Source organism: Ceraceosorus guamensis (genome assembly GCF_003144195.1).
Source record: "Ceraceosorus guamensis strain MCA 4658 unplaced genomic scaffold IE81scaffold_7, whole genome shotgun sequence".
In the NCBI taxonomy this organism is placed as follows: Eukaryota; Fungi; Basidiomycota; class Exobasidiomycetes; order Ceraceosorales; family Ceraceosoraceae; genus Ceraceosorus; species Ceraceosorus guamensis.
The window spans coordinates 186972-205550 of record NW_020290002.1 but is presented as its reverse complement, the minus strand read 5'-3'; the positions used below and the strand labels follow the sequence as shown (position 1 = coordinate 205550).

General features: G+C 55.6%; 6 protein-coding genes across 6 annotated transcripts; 3 read left to right on the top strand and 3 right to left on the bottom strand.

Annotated features, from left to right (window-relative positions):
- The first annotated feature begins 843 nt into the window (after window positions 1-843).
- IE81DRAFT_364400 (MFS general substrate transporter) lies at window positions 844-3625 on the top strand. Its single transcript, XM_025516857.1, has 5 exons — window positions 844-1940; window positions 2020-2703; window positions 2821-2970; window positions 3090-3233; window positions 3319-3625. Exons 1-5 carry the CDS (start codon window positions 1020-1022, stop codon window positions 3556-3558), a joined length of 2139 nt encoding a protein of 712 aa, XP_025372175.1. The 5' UTR covers window positions 844-1019; the 3' UTR covers window positions 3559-3625.
- On the bottom strand, window positions 3604-4259 carry IE81DRAFT_225740 (hypothetical protein). The gene has a single exon (XM_025511084.1). It carries the CDS (start codon window positions 4151-4153, stop codon window positions 3812-3814), a length of 342 nt encoding a protein of 113 aa, XP_025372174.1. The 5' UTR covers window positions 4154-4259; the 3' UTR covers window positions 3604-3811.
- On the bottom strand, window positions 4248-7260 carry IE81DRAFT_225687 (splicing factor, CC1-like protein). Its single transcript, XM_025511083.1, has 7 exons — window positions 6593-7260; window positions 5810-6502; window positions 5275-5745; window positions 4891-5193; window positions 4743-4814; window positions 4468-4674; window positions 4248-4382 (listed from the first exon to the last, which is right to left on the bottom strand). The coding sequence occupies exons 1-7, from the start codon at window positions 7081-7083 to the stop codon at window positions 4343-4345; spliced, it is 2277 nt and encodes a 758-aa protein (XP_025372173.1). The 5' UTR covers window positions 7084-7260; the 3' UTR covers window positions 4248-4342.
- A 388-nt stretch (window positions 7261-7648) lies between these two features.
- On the top strand, window positions 7649-8283 carry IE81DRAFT_345075 (Prefoldin beta-like protein; the record flags this gene model as incomplete). The annotated part of the gene is made up of 4 exons (XM_025515876.1): window positions 7649-7706; window positions 7810-7900; window positions 7990-8122; window positions 8191-8283. 4 exons carry the CDS (start codon window positions 7649-7651, stop codon window positions 8281-8283), a joined length of 375 nt encoding a protein of 124 aa, XP_025372172.1.
- Window positions 8191-10824, bottom strand: IE81DRAFT_320608 (hypothetical protein). The gene has a single exon (XM_025513080.1). The coding sequence runs from the start codon at window positions 10652-10654 to the stop codon at window positions 8330-8332; it is 2325 nt and encodes a 774-aa protein (XP_025372171.1). The 5' UTR covers window positions 10655-10824; the 3' UTR covers window positions 8191-8329.
- Window positions 10825-11053: 229 nt separating this feature from the next.
- Window positions 11054-18270, top strand: IE81DRAFT_309697 (hypothetical protein). The gene is made up of 13 exons (XM_025512403.1): window positions 11054-11849; window positions 11925-13961; window positions 14044-14230; window positions 14289-15978; window positions 16048-16276; window positions 16354-16548; window positions 16611-16741; window positions 16811-17016; window positions 17085-17284; window positions 17352-17435; window positions 17505-17629; window positions 17703-17820; window positions 17894-18270. Exons 1-13 carry the CDS (start codon window positions 11334-11336, stop codon window positions 18173-18175), a joined length of 6000 nt encoding a protein of 1999 aa, XP_025372170.1. The 5' UTR covers window positions 11054-11333; the 3' UTR covers window positions 18176-18270.
- Window positions 18271-18579: the final 309 nt, after the last annotated feature.

The window sequence follows — 18579 nt, the reverse complement described above, 5'->3', positions numbered from 1 at the left end:
TCGTTCGTGCCTTGCGCGCCGCTGCTGCTGCTGTTGGTGTTGCTGCTTCGTGCATGCACTCGTGACTCGTGACTCGGGTGGGTTTAGCCTCAGTTGACCGTCTGCATGACGCTTGATCGCACCGAAGAACTCTGACTGCTCGCGACGGACTCAAGACTCGTGACTGCACAATCAACACTCACGAATCACAAATCAAATCACTTCGATCCGTGATCGCAAACGCGTGTCAAGCAAGCCCACGCTGATGACGGTTCGTCAGTACGAGACATTTCTTCATGAATGAGTCTTTGAGTGCAATGGTGGACCCATCGACAGACGTAAATCACACTGTGCGAGTGTATATATGTATTATACCTCGTGCAAGCATTCTGCTGGCCGCCTGCACAACATCAGAGAGGAAGACATCCCATCCGCATCTCATCAGAATTGGATCACGCGTAAAGTTGACCGACACTGATCATCCGCTCTGGCAAGGCTCCCCATGTGCGGCGGCGGACACAATTCGCATCAGTATATACTGCTTAATGTCTGTGCATGACGGCGGGAGCGAGCAAGTGCTTACGATTTCCACTCACGACTCGACAATCTTGTCACGATTCAAAGATACTCGAAGTCGTGAGTGATGCATGCATGGGGCGAGAGCGATTTCCAAGTCACGTGTCAGTGGTTTGGCGTGGTCAACACCGCCTCACCACTGCACGGCGTTGTCTGCATGGCGCATATGGCAGCCTGGGGCAGTGCGAGTGCGAGTGCGAGCGCGAGTGCAAGCGGATCAAGAGGGGTGGGGAGCGCGTGTATTCGTGATTTGATGCATTCGCGATTCGTGATTCGAGCAGCAGCTGTCGCGCCTTTTCTCAGATGATCATCCAAGCTGCTCTTCCACGACAGCGGCATCGAGCGGCCTCACAGCAGACAATCGCCATTGCAAGCGGTCGCACTGCGAGGCGAATGCGTTCAAGCTCGTGCGACAGCGCGTGCGAAGACTACATTCATCATCCGGGCCTGTCAATCGCTCATCGATGATGGCAGATTCCAGCCATCCTCGCAGGACGTCATGGGATGACGCAGCCGCGACGGCTGGTGGTGGTGAACCCCAAGCTTCGACATCCAGACCAGCGATCAAAGCTCGGCCGCTCACCTTTCATCAAGGTAGCGCCCGTCCAGCAGCTGCTAGAACGTCCACTTCTCTATCCTTGCCGCGCCGATCTTCCTATGCGGCCACAGCAGCAGCAGAAGCGTCAGGCTTGACATCCACCTCCAACTCAACTTCGACCTCTGCGAATACCCCTCATTTGGCCTTCACCGCGGATCAAGATGAGGAGGGCGATAGGGATTGGAGATCCACCGCTATCGGCGACTCTCCCTTGGAAAGGAGCATACATCACGTGGGAATGGGTCGGTATCAGTACAGCTTGCTGTTCCTGACAGGTTGTGGCTGGGCAGCGGACAACATGTGGCTGCAAGGCATAGCCATCATCATTCCTCGACTGCAAGACGAATTTCGACTGTCGGACTCGATCGTAGGCCTGGCTTCGAGCTGCATGTTCTCGGGCATGATGATAGGTGCTATCGGCTGGGGCGCCTTTTCAGACTCGTACGGCAGAAGACCAGCATTCAACCTCACACTGCTCTTATCGACAGTCTTTGGACTCTTGGCTTCAGTCGCACCTTCCTTTCCGCTCCTCTGCAGCTCGCTCTTCGTCCTTGGTACAGGCGTGGGAGGAAGCATGCCCACAGATGGCACCCTCTTTCTAGAGAATCTGCCCCGGGACAAGAGGTATCTCCTCACTGCTCTCAGCGTCTTTTTTGCAGCTGGTAGCGTCGCCGCCGCTATACTAGGTTTGCTCATCCTGCCGTCCGGTAGCTGTCCAGACCGCGATACGTGCTCTTCAGATCAGAATCGAGGTTGGAGATATCTACTAGCCAGCCTTGGCGGTCTCGTGAGTCTAGCCTCGACCAGAGATCGCAAGCCGCAGGCCAAACCGCTGACCCACCGACCTTTGCTCATGAACTTCGTAGACGGGTCTCTTTCTCATCTCCCGTTTACTCTTTTTCAAGCTTTGGGAGTCTCCAAAGTACCTAGTATCAACGGGCAGGCCCTACGAAGCTCGCGTGATCCTTCAGCGTATAGCAGCATACAATGGCAACCCCCTGAGTCTGAGCGTCAACGATCTCAGGAACAATGACGCGAGCGCAGAATTGCCAGAGCTGGATGAGGCTGATCCGTCTAGCTCGACACGCACCAGATACGAGCATGATCTGCAGGATGACAGCGACGGGACGGCGCAGACGCAAGATTGGGGGGTATCGAGCATTGTGGACGGAGCAAACGAGCTTTTTGGATTCTCGAAGCCTGCCGGCAAGGAGTATACGCCGCTATCCACGCAGGACGTCACGCCTGCAAGCGAAGCTGGGCGGTCACGTCGTGATGGATCGACAGATGAACCGCGCAACTCGCAAACGAACGCACCACAAAGTGCCCGCTCGAGCTTCAGAGCTTCTGATCGATCTGCTGCTACCGTCACGCCAAGCGCAGGCAGAGCGAGCGGGCTGCTGAACGCTATCTTACCGGCGCGAATGGCAAAAACGGCAGAGCCGGTTCTGGCGAAATACGACGAGCTGCTCAAGCCTTATTGGCTACGCACTACGGTACTTGTCTGGTCCATCTGGGCTCTGTTCAGTCTCGCGTTCACTTCCTTCAACGTGAGTCTGCGCTTGTCCTGCAGTCTTCGCCAACAAGTGCGACTGACTGGTCGTGTCTCACTTTTCTTTTCCTATTGTCCTTGCACCGGGATCCGACTCTTGGACCCAAATCCCTAGGTGTACCTGTCAAAATTCTTAGAAGTAAGAATAGGCGCTTCGAATAGGATCCAAGTCATGGAGGACATCTTGCTCTATTCCGCAGCCAGCTTGCCGGGCGCCATCATGGGAGCCTATCTGATCGAGACTTCGCTAGGTCGCATACGGACTGTGAGTGAAGGGGCAAGACTCTTGGTGGTCTGCAAAGGTTTCAAAGCGCGTCCGAAATGTTACACCGACGACTGACCATTGCCTTGGTCGACGTCGGCTTCCCGTTTGCGCGCCGCCAGATGGCGCTCTCGACCGCACTCGTGGCTATTGCTCTGCTCATCTTCATCCAAGCCACGGAACGCTTCACCATCGTCTTGAGCTCATGCAGCATTTCCTTGGCCGCTTCCGTATCGTACGCAGCCATTTACGCTTACCCGCCAGAAGTGAGTAGGCATGACGTGGGGCCGACCCAAAGCGCAGTTCAAAGCAGCCAGAAAGCGCGCTCATTTATGACTTTGTGTGTTGCAGGTCTTCCCGACTCACCTCCGAGCCACAGCTTCCGGCACAGCATCCGCCCTGTCTCGTCTGAGCGGCATTTTGGCTCCAGTGGCCGCAGGAGCCCTCTTATCGCTCAGCGAGCAACTCCCTTTTCTCCTCGCCGTCGCGATCTTCATCATTTGCTCCATTCTCATGCTGTCGCTTCCGTACGAAACAAGGGACAGAGACGCGGACGCGGCTCACGGAGAGGATGGGCAAGGCAGTCAATGAAACAAGAGTGTGAACAGATGCTCATCGCCGTACACACGCTCGACTGCGACTGAGCATGGAGTCCTTTGATCATGCATTGCTCGTAGGGGGAGTGTGTCGGAACATGTGAGCTAGGCCATTGAATGCACACGGCTCATGGACCTACTGAGCCCGAGGGCAAGCTGATGTAAAGCCTGCAGGGTGGGGCGAGACAGTGTGATGAAGCGCGAGTCGCCCAGCCAAGAGATTGCAGCCTGAAAAGCGCTCTTGCACTTCACCTGAAGGGCAAGCTCTTTTCTAAAGCTTCGAGCAGTCTTCCTGCTGGACAATCGTGAATATCGAACTGGTAAGATGAAAGGGCCGCGATATGGAAGAACAGAAAGGGAGAAAGAGAAGTCGTGCCATAGAGGCGCCGTTTTAGATGCGCCGTTGCGCCCAAAGCAACGAGAGAAAGCATTATGAGCAGCTCACGTTTTCGTCGGTCGTGATGTGGTTCTGAAGCGAAGGTCCTGGAAAGTGAGGAGCATGAATGAGCCAAGTGAGGCAACACCGATGTATGCGGCGCACGGGATAGGAGCGACGTGCAACTCGTCACCGCATGATGGATGTAGATCATGGCGATTGGAGTTGTTTTGAGGTACCGGGAGGATCGTTTCCTCGATCAGTTCGTTCTCTAGAAATGAATTCGTTTGTGGGGGTTTGTGTGAGAGTTTCGACCTCAAAGGAGACATCTGTGCCCTGGCATACGAGCTACTGCGAAACATGGCTTTTGCATCTGAGTAGTGCATCCGAAATCGCCGGGACGCTATCCTTGCATCGTTGCTTGCATGATCCCTTCCGAGACACTGCCAAAGCGAGGTTCCCGAGGTCCCCGAGGTCAGCGTCAGGCCAAGTTCCGTGAAAGAAACGTAAGCTCGTCGAACTACTCACTACTGCGCCACGACTTTTCGCCCGGCGAAGAAGCGACCGTTAAGAGCGTTGATGGCTTTTCCAGCACCTTCGACTCCTGCAAAACGGACCCAAATCTCTCCAGCACTCTCTTTGTCTACGTAGCAAGCTTCGACTACACCGTACTTTTCCTCGCACTCGCCCTTGACTTCTTCAGCCAATTCCTTGTCCCAGTCCCGCTCGGTCTCCCTTGAGAAGAGGTTTGGTATGCGGGACGTCAGCTGAATGACTTGGTCGAAATATGTGCACATACTCACTCTTCAGGATTGAACATATTTTTCAGCAGGATGGCACGACTCAACGCGACCGGCATATTAGCGGGTCTGGTTCTACGAGGCCGTACGTGTGTTTTCGCGGTAAGCCCTCTAATCCCATGCGATCATTTGGCGCGGCTGATGGACTCACTGTTCGGTCGGGACCGTTAGTGCGGGCTGCTCCGTGCGGGCGAGCTTTTCCATCAGAGCGGCACGGCTGGCAGAAGTCAGGCCTCCGCCGCCTCCCTCGTCGAATGACGACGTCGTGGTCGCCGTCTGCCCAGAGATATCGATGCCTTGCTGTGCAGCAGCAGCGACTGCTGCTTGTTGCTGGTGCATAGTTCTGCCCTCCTGACCTCGAGCATTGACGTGTCCCACCCGAATGTTTCGACCGGCAAGCTCAAAGTTGTCCATATGCTGTATAGCTCGCTCAGCGTCCTCGACATTTGTAAATCTGCCGCAAGATGGAGAGGCAACGGTAAGCGGTCAGAGCTCTCGCTCGCCGGCCACTGCTATCGCACGAAGCGGTACCCACTGGATGAAAGCAAATCCTTTGCTCTTTCCAGTCGGCTCGCGGTGAAGATCCACGCTTTCGATCGTGCCAAAAGGATCAAAGACGCTCTTGAGGTCAGTGTCTGTAATTTCGAAATGCAAACTACCGACGTAAAGCCGAGATGCTTGGTTGGCGTGCGACTTAGCGCGGGCAGCAACGCTCGCCAAATTTTGACCGAGGTGTATCGGTGCGCCAGCAGAGAAATGCGGAGGCAGAGGGATACCGGCGATCAAAGATTCAGTGATGGCTGGGGGCGACCCACTTGTCGCGGTACCACCAAGATGCGGCGGAAGGTTCGGCCGAATAGGTGCCTGAGCGGTGGAGGCACCTTCGCCCCGATTGCGCGCCGCCTCTGTTTGTTGCACAAGTATTGGTATACCGAAAAGTTTGGTACCTGACAAAGCCATCGCTTTCTCGACCAGACTCTCTTCCTTTAATTCAACATAGCCGATGCTGTAAATGGAGAAGTCTGCAATGAGCTAAGCAGGACAGTGCACGACGTAAAAATTGCACTCACCCTTTACTGCGCCCAGTGATACGATCTGTGACAATGCGCACGTCTCGCACACTGTTGTCCCCTAGAGCCTCCTCAAAAAATTCGCCCAGATCACGCTGTCCAAGACGAGCCGCAAGCTGGGAGCAAAAGACAGAGCGTAATTCGTAATCCTCGGGCTCGGGTGTGCGCACTTTCTCTTCTGGAGGAAGCGGTCCACGAGAGCCATGGCGGGGACTGTGGTAAGGACCATCTTCACGTCGACGTGATGCGTATGAGTCGCGATCGTATCCTCCACCACCACGAGGGCCGTACCTGTCGCGCCCATACGGTTCGCGATCGTATACACCGCGTGACGGGTATCTGTCTCGAGCATAAGGATCCCTATCGTAGCCGCCTCGTGAGCGCTCATGGGGGGTTCTAGCAGGTCCACGATCATAGTAGCGGTCGCGCTCGTACCTGTCGGAAATGCGACTGCTTCCACGTTCGCTACGACGATCGTCGAGACGGGGCTCTAAGCGACGCTCTAAGCTAGCTCGCCCACCTTCGTAATCTTCGCGGTCACGCTTTCGCCTGCGATGTGCGCCATCTCGCTCTTCATAGTCACCACGTCGAGAATGCGTTGGACTGCGAGAGCGTGACCTTCGTGGAGAGGGAGAGCGAGTGACAGACCGACCACGAGAGTCGCGAGGTCCATTTTTGGAACCTGCTGCTCGTCTGCGCAGGGGTGAGACAAGATCAAGGGTCAGCGTGTGAGATTGGCGTATGAGCTTCGCTGTAGTATTAGCATCTGAGTCTGTCACACACCTTCGCAATTTTTCTGCTAGCTCTGCTTCTCTCTCAGCATTGGACACGGCGCGCGCACGTGGAGCCGTGGAGGAGGACCTAGACGATGGGGTACGGGAGGGAGAACGCGATGCCGGACTGCGAGAGCGGTCCTCATCATTACGATGACGGCCATTGCGATGTGCCGGGTTACGCGAGCGTCGAGCGCCTGGAGAGGCGCTGCGGGAGTGACCCCGACGTCGGTCAGTATCTCCACCACGGCTTCGCCTTGCCGAGCTGCTGTGTGCGCCACTGAGAGCGTGGCTGCTGTCCCGTCGATGGCTGCCCGCTAATTCGGGCGACATGCTACGCGTGGGCGAACGAGCCGCACGATTGGGGCTCGGAGAGCGGCTCACCTCACTGCTCGTGTAGTCTCGCGTGCTCAGCACCCTGCCTCGACCACGAACATTAGGCGCTCTTGGTGCGGATTGAGCAGGCGCGGCATCCAGCCCCTCTTCGCGATCTGCATACATGGTGTCTTTGGGGATGGACACAAAACTTCGGTGGTGTGGTGGACGTAATGGGATACAGATCTGAAGGCTTGAAGCACGAACGTTTGATCCGCGTGCGCTGAAGCTTGTGTTGCATGCGTGACGGGGCAAAATAGAGTTTGGATGATGTGAACAGCCACAAGTAACGATTGGTTAAGTAGTTAAGAACGGGTCACGAGTGAGTGAGTTCCATGAGGCGCGGCCCATCGGCATACAAACACAAGCGCAGGGCGACTTGGCGACCAACCACGTGGCCGCGCTGAGCGCCGACCCCCGCATCGCGCAATTCATGATTTCTTGATGTTCGTGATTTTGATTCAGTGATTGCAGCCAGATAGATGGCCGTAAGTCAGTCACGAGTCAGAGTCATGATTGAAGCTGACGGGTCTGGCGCCTCCACCTCCATCCTCATTCTTTGGCACACCATATCACCATATCAGGAGAGCGGATCTGATCCCGACGCAACATTCACGAATCTCATATATCCTTCGCAAGAAGCACATGTCGGTAGCCACTGTGTCACACGCGAAGTAACAGCGAGACCAAAATGTCTGCGACGGCGTCGACCAAGGGCGCCAGCGGCTCCACACCACTCAGCGAGCAGCGTGAGTACGCTCGCTTGAACAGGTCGAAGGCATACATGCGTGCAGCTTCGCAAGCTCGATCTTGCACCAATTTCCCGCATACTGACGCCATCTCTGCCCGCAGAGGTAGCACAGCGCTTTCAAACATTGAGAAGTGAAATGACCAGCATTGCAACCAAGATTTCAGAGATTGAGGGCGAGACGGAAGAGCATCGGTGAGTTGCTGATTTTTCAAGTGGTAGCGAAAAGCACTCGGTGATTCACCTCTGCCACGTCTTTGACTTTTGCGCACAAATTCCTCCAGGGCAGTCATAGAGACGTTGAAGCAGACAGCAGCAACGGCGCCCGACAGAAAGTGCTTTAGGTTGATTGGAGGAGTATTAGTGGAGCGCAAAGTTGCAGAGGTGGTACCTACTCTAGAGGCAAACGTAGCAAGTGTGAGCGGTGATCGATCGCCAGCCCTTCGGTCAGGCCGCAACGCTCATACTTCGCATTCTCTCCGCAGCTTCGACAAGTGCTAGAGGCCCTGTTGCAGCAGTACAAAGGAAAAGAGGAAGAGTCGCAAGCATTGCAAAAAAAGTATCAAACAGCTCAATGAATGCAGTGTAGCGTGTGCACGGGCGTGTCGTGCCCAGGTCCAACTTTCACTGCTGACCGCTGCTTCCAAGCTGAAGCTTGGCGAACCGTGCCTCCGCGGCCCTAGCTCGTTTTTCTCTCTCTATCTTAGCTCGCATCTCCGGCGTCAACCCGGCGGTATCATCCAATTTTGCTTGCAGAGCGGCAGGTGGAGCTCCTCCTAGTCGATTCCGGCTCTTGTGGCTCTCCTTGTCCTTCACCTCGGCGGGCGCAGACACTGGTATCTGGTGGGCGGCAGCCGCTTCTTCGATTGCTTGCGCTTCTCGAGCCTTCGCTTTCTCTCGGAGCAATGCGCGGCGATCAGTTTGCTTCGCCTTTGTCTCTTCCGTCAGAGCAGATGGCACCCTCGCTCCTCCCTTCTCCATCGAACCCCAATCGTACCAGTCAGGATGCGTTGCCATAAGGCTCCGGAAAACATCTCGCGCATCTCTGTTGGTGCAAAGATCGACAGCTGTTCGGTGAGGCAAGTCGTCGGACTGCTTGCCCGTGGGCTTCCCTTGAGCATCGAGAATTGGAACTGGCTGAACTGCAATAGTCGGATCTGCGCGGCGTTCTATCAGCAAGTACTTCAACAATTCCTCGCTGCCTCCTTCGGCCGCGACATGCAAGAGCGTAGATGGAACGAGCTGGCGAGCAGTGGGTGTCGGATTGCTCAACACTTCCAGCTCTCCCGTTGTAGAATCGTAGCGCACGAGTCCCTTCTCGTTTGCGTCACTGAATCGCCACCACGAGGGGAAAGGAGCATCGACGCGGGTCCTGAGCAAGTCCGCAGCTTCGTCGGCATCATCAGGATCCGATGGAGCCTCCGTGTCCCACCCGCCAGGACGCAAAATGTCGCCTTCGTACTTATAGAGATGAGACTTGACGGCAGAGACCCGACCCTTCCTTGCCATCTCTACCAGCCTCTCGAAGCGGTCGCGCCTGAGCGCTTCCTTCGGCTCGAGTTCGGGACCCGAACGCTCGGCTCTCGCCCTTTCTGCTCTCTCCTCGCGTGCTTTGTCTCGCTGAGCGCGGGCCTTTTCCTTCGCTTTTCGCTCTTCGCGGGCTCTGGCTCCGCTCTGCACCTGTGCGAGGTATGCGGCGTCTTTCGCCGCCAGGTCCTCTTCGCTGTCGTGCCTGACTCGGACTCTAATGAGCTCGGCGAAGCATCTGAGTGCTTCGCCTATCGTCGGTCGCCGTGTAGGGAATGGCAAAGAAGCAAGCGTGTCTTGAGAGCGATGAGTCTCCAATGGAGATTTGCCCGACGCCCAGCTCCACAGAAGCCCTCGCGCATTGCGCTTCCCGGCTCTGACCCAAACACGCTCGCTCTTCTCGATGCCCGATCGCCAGGCAGGAGATCCGAGCAGTTCTCTTACCTCCTCTGCCAGCGCAATTTCGCCGTAACGACGCAGTTGGGCACCGGCTGACTTCGCAAAGCGCCCTGTTGCATCCTGAGCTGCTTGACCGCCACCCTGCTTCTTCCGTGTGGTATACCTATGGAAAGCTTTATGAGCGAGAACGATGAATCGCTGCTCGACGAGACCGGTTCGCTTTGCCGGTGCGGTCGGAGCTGGGGCTAGAGCCACTATGACGGCGCTGAAATGTCCACCCCCGAGTAGAATGATGGTCCAAGTTCGCAGCGTTGGAACCGGTGTCTGCGCAGCGACACTTTGGGCACGCTGAGGGTCATCGAAGCCATCCAATGCTCCCTCTGTTCCTTGATGTTCTGCAGATGAGGATGTCTCGGAAATGTCGCTGTCGTACTCTTCGTCTCCATCAAGCTGTCCTAGAACCGTACGCCCGTCCAGGAAGGTAGCTCCCAGCATGTGTGCGGCTTCGTCGGCTCCCGGACCTCCCTTGAGCTTGCGCAATGGTCCACGGGCCAGTTGCAGTGCTGCGACCTGAGGAGCCGTGATAGGCTCTGCTTGAAAGCTCTGCAGAGCATACTGAGCACTGTCTGGTGCGGCAATGGGCACCAAGGCTCGATAGACCCCAAGCTGCGTCTGCACCAGCTCCGGATACTCAGTGTCCTCGGGACCTGCCGTCTCCCTTTTAGAGCTACTCCCAGGCGTGACGAACCACCAGAAGGGATCTCGGGCAGCCACGCCTTGCACCCTCCTGTGCCTGGAAGCCTCGTTCGCTTCGTCTTCCGAATGATCATCGCTGCTGCCTTCGCTGTCCGAGGATGAGCCTTCGTCGGACTCGTGGAGGAGCTGTGTGTCCACTGCCCTGAGCTGAAGCCGATGGAGCAGCGGTGCAGGAAGAGAGAGAGCGTACAAAGGTTTTTGAAGCAAGACGTGTCTTTTTGGCTTCTTGGACGATGGCGCCTCGCCCGCAGCCAGATGGGTTGACATCTTCAAGCAGCAGCGGTAACAGCCTGCAAGAGGTAGCGGTGAGCGGGCGAATGGGATGGGACTAAAGAGTCAGCCAGCTCGTGCCGCAGTCATCGTCACTTGCCATGGGCTGCGCAAAGTCAATCACGAATGGTGGATCAAGAGGAGGATATCCACATGGCATACCGTAGACCTCACATTCGTGATCGCTTGCATCATATGTGGTGCCGCATCCCTGCGCGTCAGCATCTTCTCCTCCTCCACCCTAGCATGCGCAGCACGTACCGCGTAGGCAAAGCCTTGCAGCAGGTGCGTTTGTCGCACGAGACGCCTGCTCGGCTCGCGGTATGAAGTACCGTGCATTGAATGATATACCCACACTCAGCACTGCAAGCTCGAATAGGTAGCCCCTCTGAATGGCACCACATCACGCTATGCGAGGCTCTCGGTGATTCCATGTGGAAGCTGACATCTGCTCTTCCTAATTCTCGCTTTGTTTGGATCGATCTACAATTCCAGAGAGCCGCTCGAGACACCTGTGCGACCAAGTCGCAGACCTTGCGTTGCAGCTCGCTTCCAACTCCTCAACGCCGCTTGTAGTCACCGGGAAAGTGCATCATCTTGTCCTAACGGGATAATCATACCTGTCTGCACTTGTGAGCCTGGCATAGCGTCAAGGAAACGCCATCGTCTGGCGCCAATGTCAGGCAATCCTGCACAGCGTTCGGGTGTGCCCAGTGCCGCATCGACTTCTCTCGCTCGGCACGCATCAAACGCATCATTGCAGAGCTCCAAAAGTCAGTCGGGGCACAGCGGATCCGCAGCTACTCGTGGACCACCATTAGCCATCTCGGGTGCACCAGTCAGCAGCTCCCCTCAGGCATCCCCCCGACTCTCTTCCAACAATGCGTTGCCAGTCTCGGGAAATGGTCGAAGTTTGGCTGTAGGAGGGCGAAGCAACGGAGGCGGGAAAGGCAAAGCCTCTGTCTCAACACCGACCGCACTCATGGGCAACGCGGCCATCGGCGAGGAGAGCGTGTGGAAAAGCAGCGCGGCAAAGAGGGCGGAGAAAGCGTGGGCTGTACAGAGCGAAAAGACGCTGCAGTCGGACTCCAAGTTCAAGAAGTACGCATCAAGCGTCGAGAAAGCTCTGGCTTCCTTCGAAAGCGTGGCGGAGTGGGCAGATTTCATTGCCTTTCTTGCAAGGCTGCTGAAGGTGAGAGCGGACGAGGATCGAGAATAAGCATGCCTTTTGCTGACTTGTATGCGATCCGACGAACTTTGCATGCAGACGCTGCAAGCATTTCCTCAGTTTGCCGCCATTCCACGCAAGCTTATCGTAGCAAAGCGGCTCTCCCAATGCTTGAATCCAGCTCTGCCCTCTGGCGTCCATGCGCGAGCTCTAGAGGTGTACGCACACATCTTCGAGACAATTGGCAGCGAAGGTATTCGCAGGGACCTCGCTGTTTGGTCTCCTGGTCTCCTGCCCTTCTTTCAATCGGCCTCCACATCCATCAAGCCGACCGTCTTGGGTCTCTTTGAGAGGTTCTACCTGCCTCTGGAGGAGGATCTTCGACCTGTCACGCGGGCACTCCTACTCGCCCTTCTGCCAGGTTTGGAAGAAGACACCGGAGAATTTTTCGACAGAGTACTGCGCCTTCTCGATCGTCTTCAGCTTCTGGTGAAGCAACCATTCTTCCTTCAAAATGTTTGGCTCATTTTGGTCTCATCGCCCTCCATCAGGCTTGCAGCTTTGAACTACTTGTCTAGGCGCCTTCCTCCGCTGAACGGGCCCTTTACCCAGAAGGATGTGGTAGGACGCATTGTCAAATCCTCGGGCGACTTGGCTCAAGTCGGGCACGCTCACGCATCGGATGTAGTAGGGCGCGACATAGGTCTACTAGCCCGAGCTTTCGCTGCTGCCTTGGAGGACCCAGTGTTATTGGTAAGGCGAGCGGCACTGGATCTGCTGGTCACGCACCTGCGGCTAGACTCGCACACATTCAAGAAGCTGATACCAAGCGAGGAACAGGTCGGAATCGTCCGTGCTGGCATGACCGTCGTCCTGCGGCGAGACCTCAGCCTCAATAGACGACTGTATGCATGGCTACTGGGCCCTAGCGAAGATACTCAAGCTCAGCGCGCTTACTTCAAAGAGCATGCCCTAGCTCTTGTGCGCCAAGCTCTGATTGAAGATGTCTATGCTGAGCCTCTCGTGGAGAGCGTGGTAAAGGAAACAGCTCTGACACAAGAGGACGTTGATGCCGACGTCGAAGCCAGGCAGCGGCCTCTGCGAATATTTGTCAGTCTACTGGACAAGTGGGAGATTGGACAAGCTCTGACCAATGACTTGGTCATCGACTTGCTGCGAGCTTTACAATCTCAGCTTGCCGAAGATGTGAATCCGCGACCTGTCGGCGTGGGCGAAATCTTGACCACAGCAAAGATGCTGTTCGAAGCGATTGACCCATTCGCAACATATCGCCAATTCTTCTCAGCCCTGCACGCTGAAATGAGTTTTCGGGACGAGTCATCACAAGGATCCAGCAGCTCGACCTCGGCAATCGTACTGCTTCAATTCGTTTTGCAGACATTTCGCGTCCACGACGAAGAGACCCGGCAAATCCACATCCCAATGCTGGTCTCTGCTCTCGCCGAGCTCGTTGACGAAGCTGCGCAACCTGATACAGAGCTGAGCGAGGGCCAGCAACGCCTTCTGGATCAGGCTCTTGACCTCACATCGGAGCTACTGAGTTTGATTCCAGCGAGAGTCTTCGTTTGTGAAGCGGTCCAGTCAGTCGAAACAACCGAATCTCAACGAGCTTTTTCCAAACAACCGCGCAGATTCGTTGATCAGGCAAAAAACTTTTACGGAGAACGCGGTGCGGATGTCAGTGCGGACGAAGCTGCTGCCAAATACATCGGGTTCCACCATCCTGAGGTGCTCAAGGACTTGCTGGACACATGCGCAGGCATTCCTATGCGTCTTCCCAGGTACCCTAAGCTGTTCATCAATGGCCTTCGACTCACGACGGAACTTCTTGCGGTCTATGACGCTGCAGAGGAACCGTCAGTGCGCGCTTTGGCAACCTCAGCGCGATCAGAGTCCAATGCAGGGATTAAGGTTGGAACTCACACGGCGGAAGCTGGGGTGGCCTGGAACGCTGCCGGGTGGGGACGGGCGCTGATGCTTCGTCTAGAGGACGCGCAAGCGTTTGAGGAGGTCGATCATATCATCGATGGTCTGATCGCCGCAGCCACTTGTAGGCCGTTGGTCACAAGGCTCAGCATCGGTGATCGTAGCCAGGTCGTGCTAATCCTAAACAAGGTGAGACTTCAAGTTACTCAAGACGTAGTTTGCCGCCATGCACTCACAAATTAACGTCCTCCACGATCTTCTCGACCTTCAGCTCCAATTCTTTCTGCAACCTGACTTTGCGCCATATCACGTTCGCGCCATCGAGTTGCTATGGACTGTCCAACAATTGGCCCGTGGTCATCACGTCGAGGCCATATTCAGCGAGAACATCTGCTCTCGCAAGGCAAGCATTCGACAGCGCTGGTTGAACGCATTTGGTGTTCTTTGGGCCATGACAGGTGTGTGATTGATCTGCGAACGTTGCTGTATGTCTACTGACTTCGTCTTGTCCCTCAGACGAACGCGACGCCAGTCTTACAGCCCTGCGGATACCTTTACTTCGAGTCGCTGAAGGTCTTCATTCAGACTGCGCATCGACTCGCCACTCCAGTGAAGCGTGGCTGCGCACGTATATGAAGAGCTACTTGCCGCTTCTAGAGCCCCTCGTCGCCGTCATGCACCATCCAAGCAGCAGAGCAGCAGATCAGCAACGTGTCGTCAGCAGCGAAGACGACGATACAGCTGGTCTTCTGGCTTACCCACAACCTTTCGATTATGATGATCACGGGCGTGCTCTGCAGCTCTTACTGTGCCTTTTGCAATTTGGCGGCAGTGTGTTCCTCGCGTTTGCAAGGGGGGCACGCTTGGAAGTGGGACATCTTCGCTCGGCAGCAATGGACTACGATTTGCTAGCCAACCATGAAGGAGAAGACACCTACCTGGACGCAATCATCGAGGGCGCTTTGCTTGATGTCAGGTCCCGACCAGCGAGCGACGTAGAGGCGGCATATGCCTTTCGGCACTTGCAGTCTGTTCTGCTCTCGTTAGACATCTTGCAAATCATTGCGGGCGAGGCTCACTTGAGTGTCACAGCACTCGAGGCGGCTGAAAGACGCATTTTGCAGCGACTTATTTCAAGCAGCACGATAGAGCAGACACAACTGCAAGCCAAGCTTCTGCGAGTACTACATACGGTCAGCAAGGCGCGAGGAAACTTGAGTTCGAAAACCCCTAGAGGTGGCCCTGGCTCGATCATTAACAGCAGGCAATCTGCGAGAATCGATTCGGCAGTGGTAGCGAAGGGCACTCACCCCCACCCGCTTCTGCTGAGAGCACTGCGCGAGGGACTGTCCATCGGAGCTAATGCCGATGCGCTTTCGGTCTGGGCAGAATTTGCGTGCAATATCACCCAGCTGTACCCATCAGCCGAGCAAAAGCTCCTTCTTCCGTTGGCAGATCACATTTGCGCCTTGCTGCGAAGTGCTATTGACAAGATCGACCTTGCATTTGGCCTTGCCGATGCGCTACCACCACCAAATGCCAATTGCGGCGTCACGGACAGCGCAATTGCGTTACTGTTGAACGTAGCCGAGCGAGCCCTTGCCTCTTCCCTGGCAAAAGATCGAGGCACATTCGCCGGCGAGGCGCCTGGTACAGTCGGGGACGGTGATGCAAACTCGACTCCGGCGCCCTCTGTCAACGAGAAGTCCGACGCCGCCCCTAGCACAGGCCTATTTGGTTATGTATCAAATGTATTCTCAAGCGAGTCTAGTGCAGCCACCAATTCTGCCAGCCCAGCTGTCGCTGCGAATGCCCTATCACGCACGCTGCATCACGTGGTGCGGACCCTGCACAAGCTCTACAGTACTGTTCGAGCGGATAGAAAGCTGCCACTGGATTCGCGCGGGCTCGCTTTTGAAGCAATGGCTCCAAAGGTCAGAGCGCGATGCAGGCGCACCTTAGAGCGCCTTTACAGGACCCATTCTGGTGAAGTGGTGGAAAGCTTGATCGACTGTTGGGACAGTGACGCCCGGCAAGAGGGCGCAGAGGCATCCGCAGATGCTCAGTGCACCTTTGCGATCTTAAGTTTTCTGGCTCCAAGCGCTCAGATGGTAGTCACTTTCCTGTGCGATGTTCTCAACACGCGCACCTCTACCAGCATTTCGTTGAGTGAAAAGCGTGCACGTGGTGGCACAGAATTCATCGTGTGAGTGCCCACAAGAAATAAGACCGGGCACCTCGCTGACATTCTCGACCGCATTCGCTGCTGGCGCAGGAGCGAGACTACCTTGTTTTGCTTTCTGGAGGTGTACTTGGGTCGTCTCGATCAGACTTCCGCCACTCAAGTCTGGCCAGTGGTGACCATCCTTGTCAAAGAAATAATCAAGAATTCTGCTTCACATAAAGCTAGGATCTTTCCAACACTTCGCGTTCTGACAACGATCGGGGAAAAGCTCAGTCAGACCTCGCCGCCCGAGGACAAGCAGGTGCGCCGAGAGCTTGCAGTGAGTGCAAACATCGTTGATCCCGAATGTCTGCTCCGAGCTATCTGTTCCTCATTTTGTCTTTTGTAACTCCGCAGGATCACGTCGTTGCTCTAACAGACCTTGCTATAACGATATCCGGTCGCTCGTTTGGCGCCAAGACGTGGATGCGGCGCTCGGGCAAGGATGCAGACGTGCTGTCAGTAAACGGAGATGGCAAAGCGACACCCGATGATCGAATGGCACAGTCTCTAACAGAGCCTACACAGGCAAGCGGCCTGCTGCCTCAACTCGTCAGTGCGCGTGATCTCCGTGCTCTCCGCCCGGAATTCGCTAACCCAACGCGTGTTGACAGATAAACGAATACCTGGCAACGCGCATCCTACCCGCTCTCCGCAAGTTTGGTGTTCATCAAGACAAAATGTTGGCAATTTGCACAAACGCCATCTACTACATTGTTGCTCCGAGTTTGAAGAGCCGAGATGAGTGAGTACTTCCTCTTCCCTTGACGAGATTCGGGGTGTCTTACTTACGCTTTTTTTATCCCATTCACAGGGCACTCGACATTGATGTGCATGCTCTAAAAGTTTTGCGAGAGCTGACGCGACAATCTGGAGCCCTGAAAACATGGCGAGGCTTGGTCGCCGACACGTTCGGTGACCCACGCTTCTTCTCGATGGCCCCAAAGGCCAGCATTGGCTGGCAGCCGATTGTCTTCGCACTACACAACAGTGATAGGGAACGCTTTAACGAGTTGTTGAGTGAGTCACCTCTTATTTCACTGCACACGACTTCTAGCGACTGATCACGATGTTCCTTGTGCTTGCAGACAAAGCTGTCGCACCTCCTTCCGCGAACATCTTCGCCAATCGAGAGACGGAGACGCTTACGCGATGTCTCAATATGCGCCGGGCCTCGTTCGTCATCTTCTCTGGACCCAAGGACCACTTCATACCCCTTCTGCCAAGCATTCAAGAAAAGGTCGTCGACATCTTGCGCACCAGCAATGCTGATCGATCAGCCGCAGAGGTATGTCATCGAGCGTCTTTGTGGCTACTATGAGCACGTCTGACGACGCATATTCTGGTTGTCGCAGGTCTACCTGTGTATGCGTGTCCTCCTACGGAGTTTCTCGACTCAGCATCTGGCCGGCTTTTGGCCAGTCATCATCACAGAGATGGTGAGGACTTCGCGTGGGTTGCAGAAGTAGCGAGCTCCCAACTCACACACTTGTCCCTTTCCTCGCCAGATGCGGCTTTTTGAGAGCTTGTCAGACGAGCTACCTGCGGACGGGTCCGACGCATTGCACTCAGTTCTGTCCGCCTGCAAGTTCTTGGACCTGCTTCTGACGTTACAAACAGACGACTTTCAGATGTGCGTTTGATTTAGTGAGCATTCGATTGGATGTAGCTGGTACTAATTGCTCCTCTTCTTGCGAGTGGCTTAGACATCAATGGATGTTCATCACCGACACCTCGGACGTTGTTTACCCAAGCGACGATTGGGCTCCGGAGTCCGTCATGGAGCGCGTTGCATCTGTCATCGAAGAGCGGAGACCTGCCCCGGTAAGTTTACAAACCTGCACTTGAGAGCTTAAGCCCGTCTTGCGCTCACGCTGGGGCTTGTGTCTGTGTGCAGCTCCAGAGAGGCTCTCAAACCACATCGAGCGTCCTCAAGACGTCTGCGACGGACTTGGCTGGGGCTGTGCGACGTTTACAGAAGCAAAATTCTCGTGCAGGGCCTTTGCGCCGACCTCTTTTGTGCTCGACACGCAGTGTACAGAGCATTGAGGCGCTGCAGCATTTCTTCGCGCATGTCAGCTTGGCCAGTTACGAGTCAACACGGGCGTGCACATCTGTTGATTTCGAGGCCATCGACGATGCTTTGCGGAGCGAATTTTTCGATCTCCATGTTGCCTAGTAGTGCGAGAAGTCTTCGGGACGGCCTGCCTTTCCTTCTCCTCGCGTGTAATTGTACATATCATCGCTGGTGCGAGAAGTCTCGGGACGGCGTACCTTTCCTTCTCCTCGCGTGTAATTGTACATATTACCGCTGGTAAGGCCCGCCGGGGGGCTCGCCTGAGTCTTGGTGTCATTGTGATCCCCTTCTACTGTGTTGTGAGTGTCGCACGCCACGGTTCCGCCCAGCCCTCGTCCGTCATCGCGGCTGCAAGGCCGCTCGACTGCATCGGCAACGTCTGAAGTGCGGAGCTACGTCGGCTGAGCGATGGGAAAGAACTTCGACTGTCACCATCGCCCAAGGATGAAGTGAGACGGGTGATCAGGCCATGCGGCGACCCGATCTGAGGTTCGCCCTCGATCAAC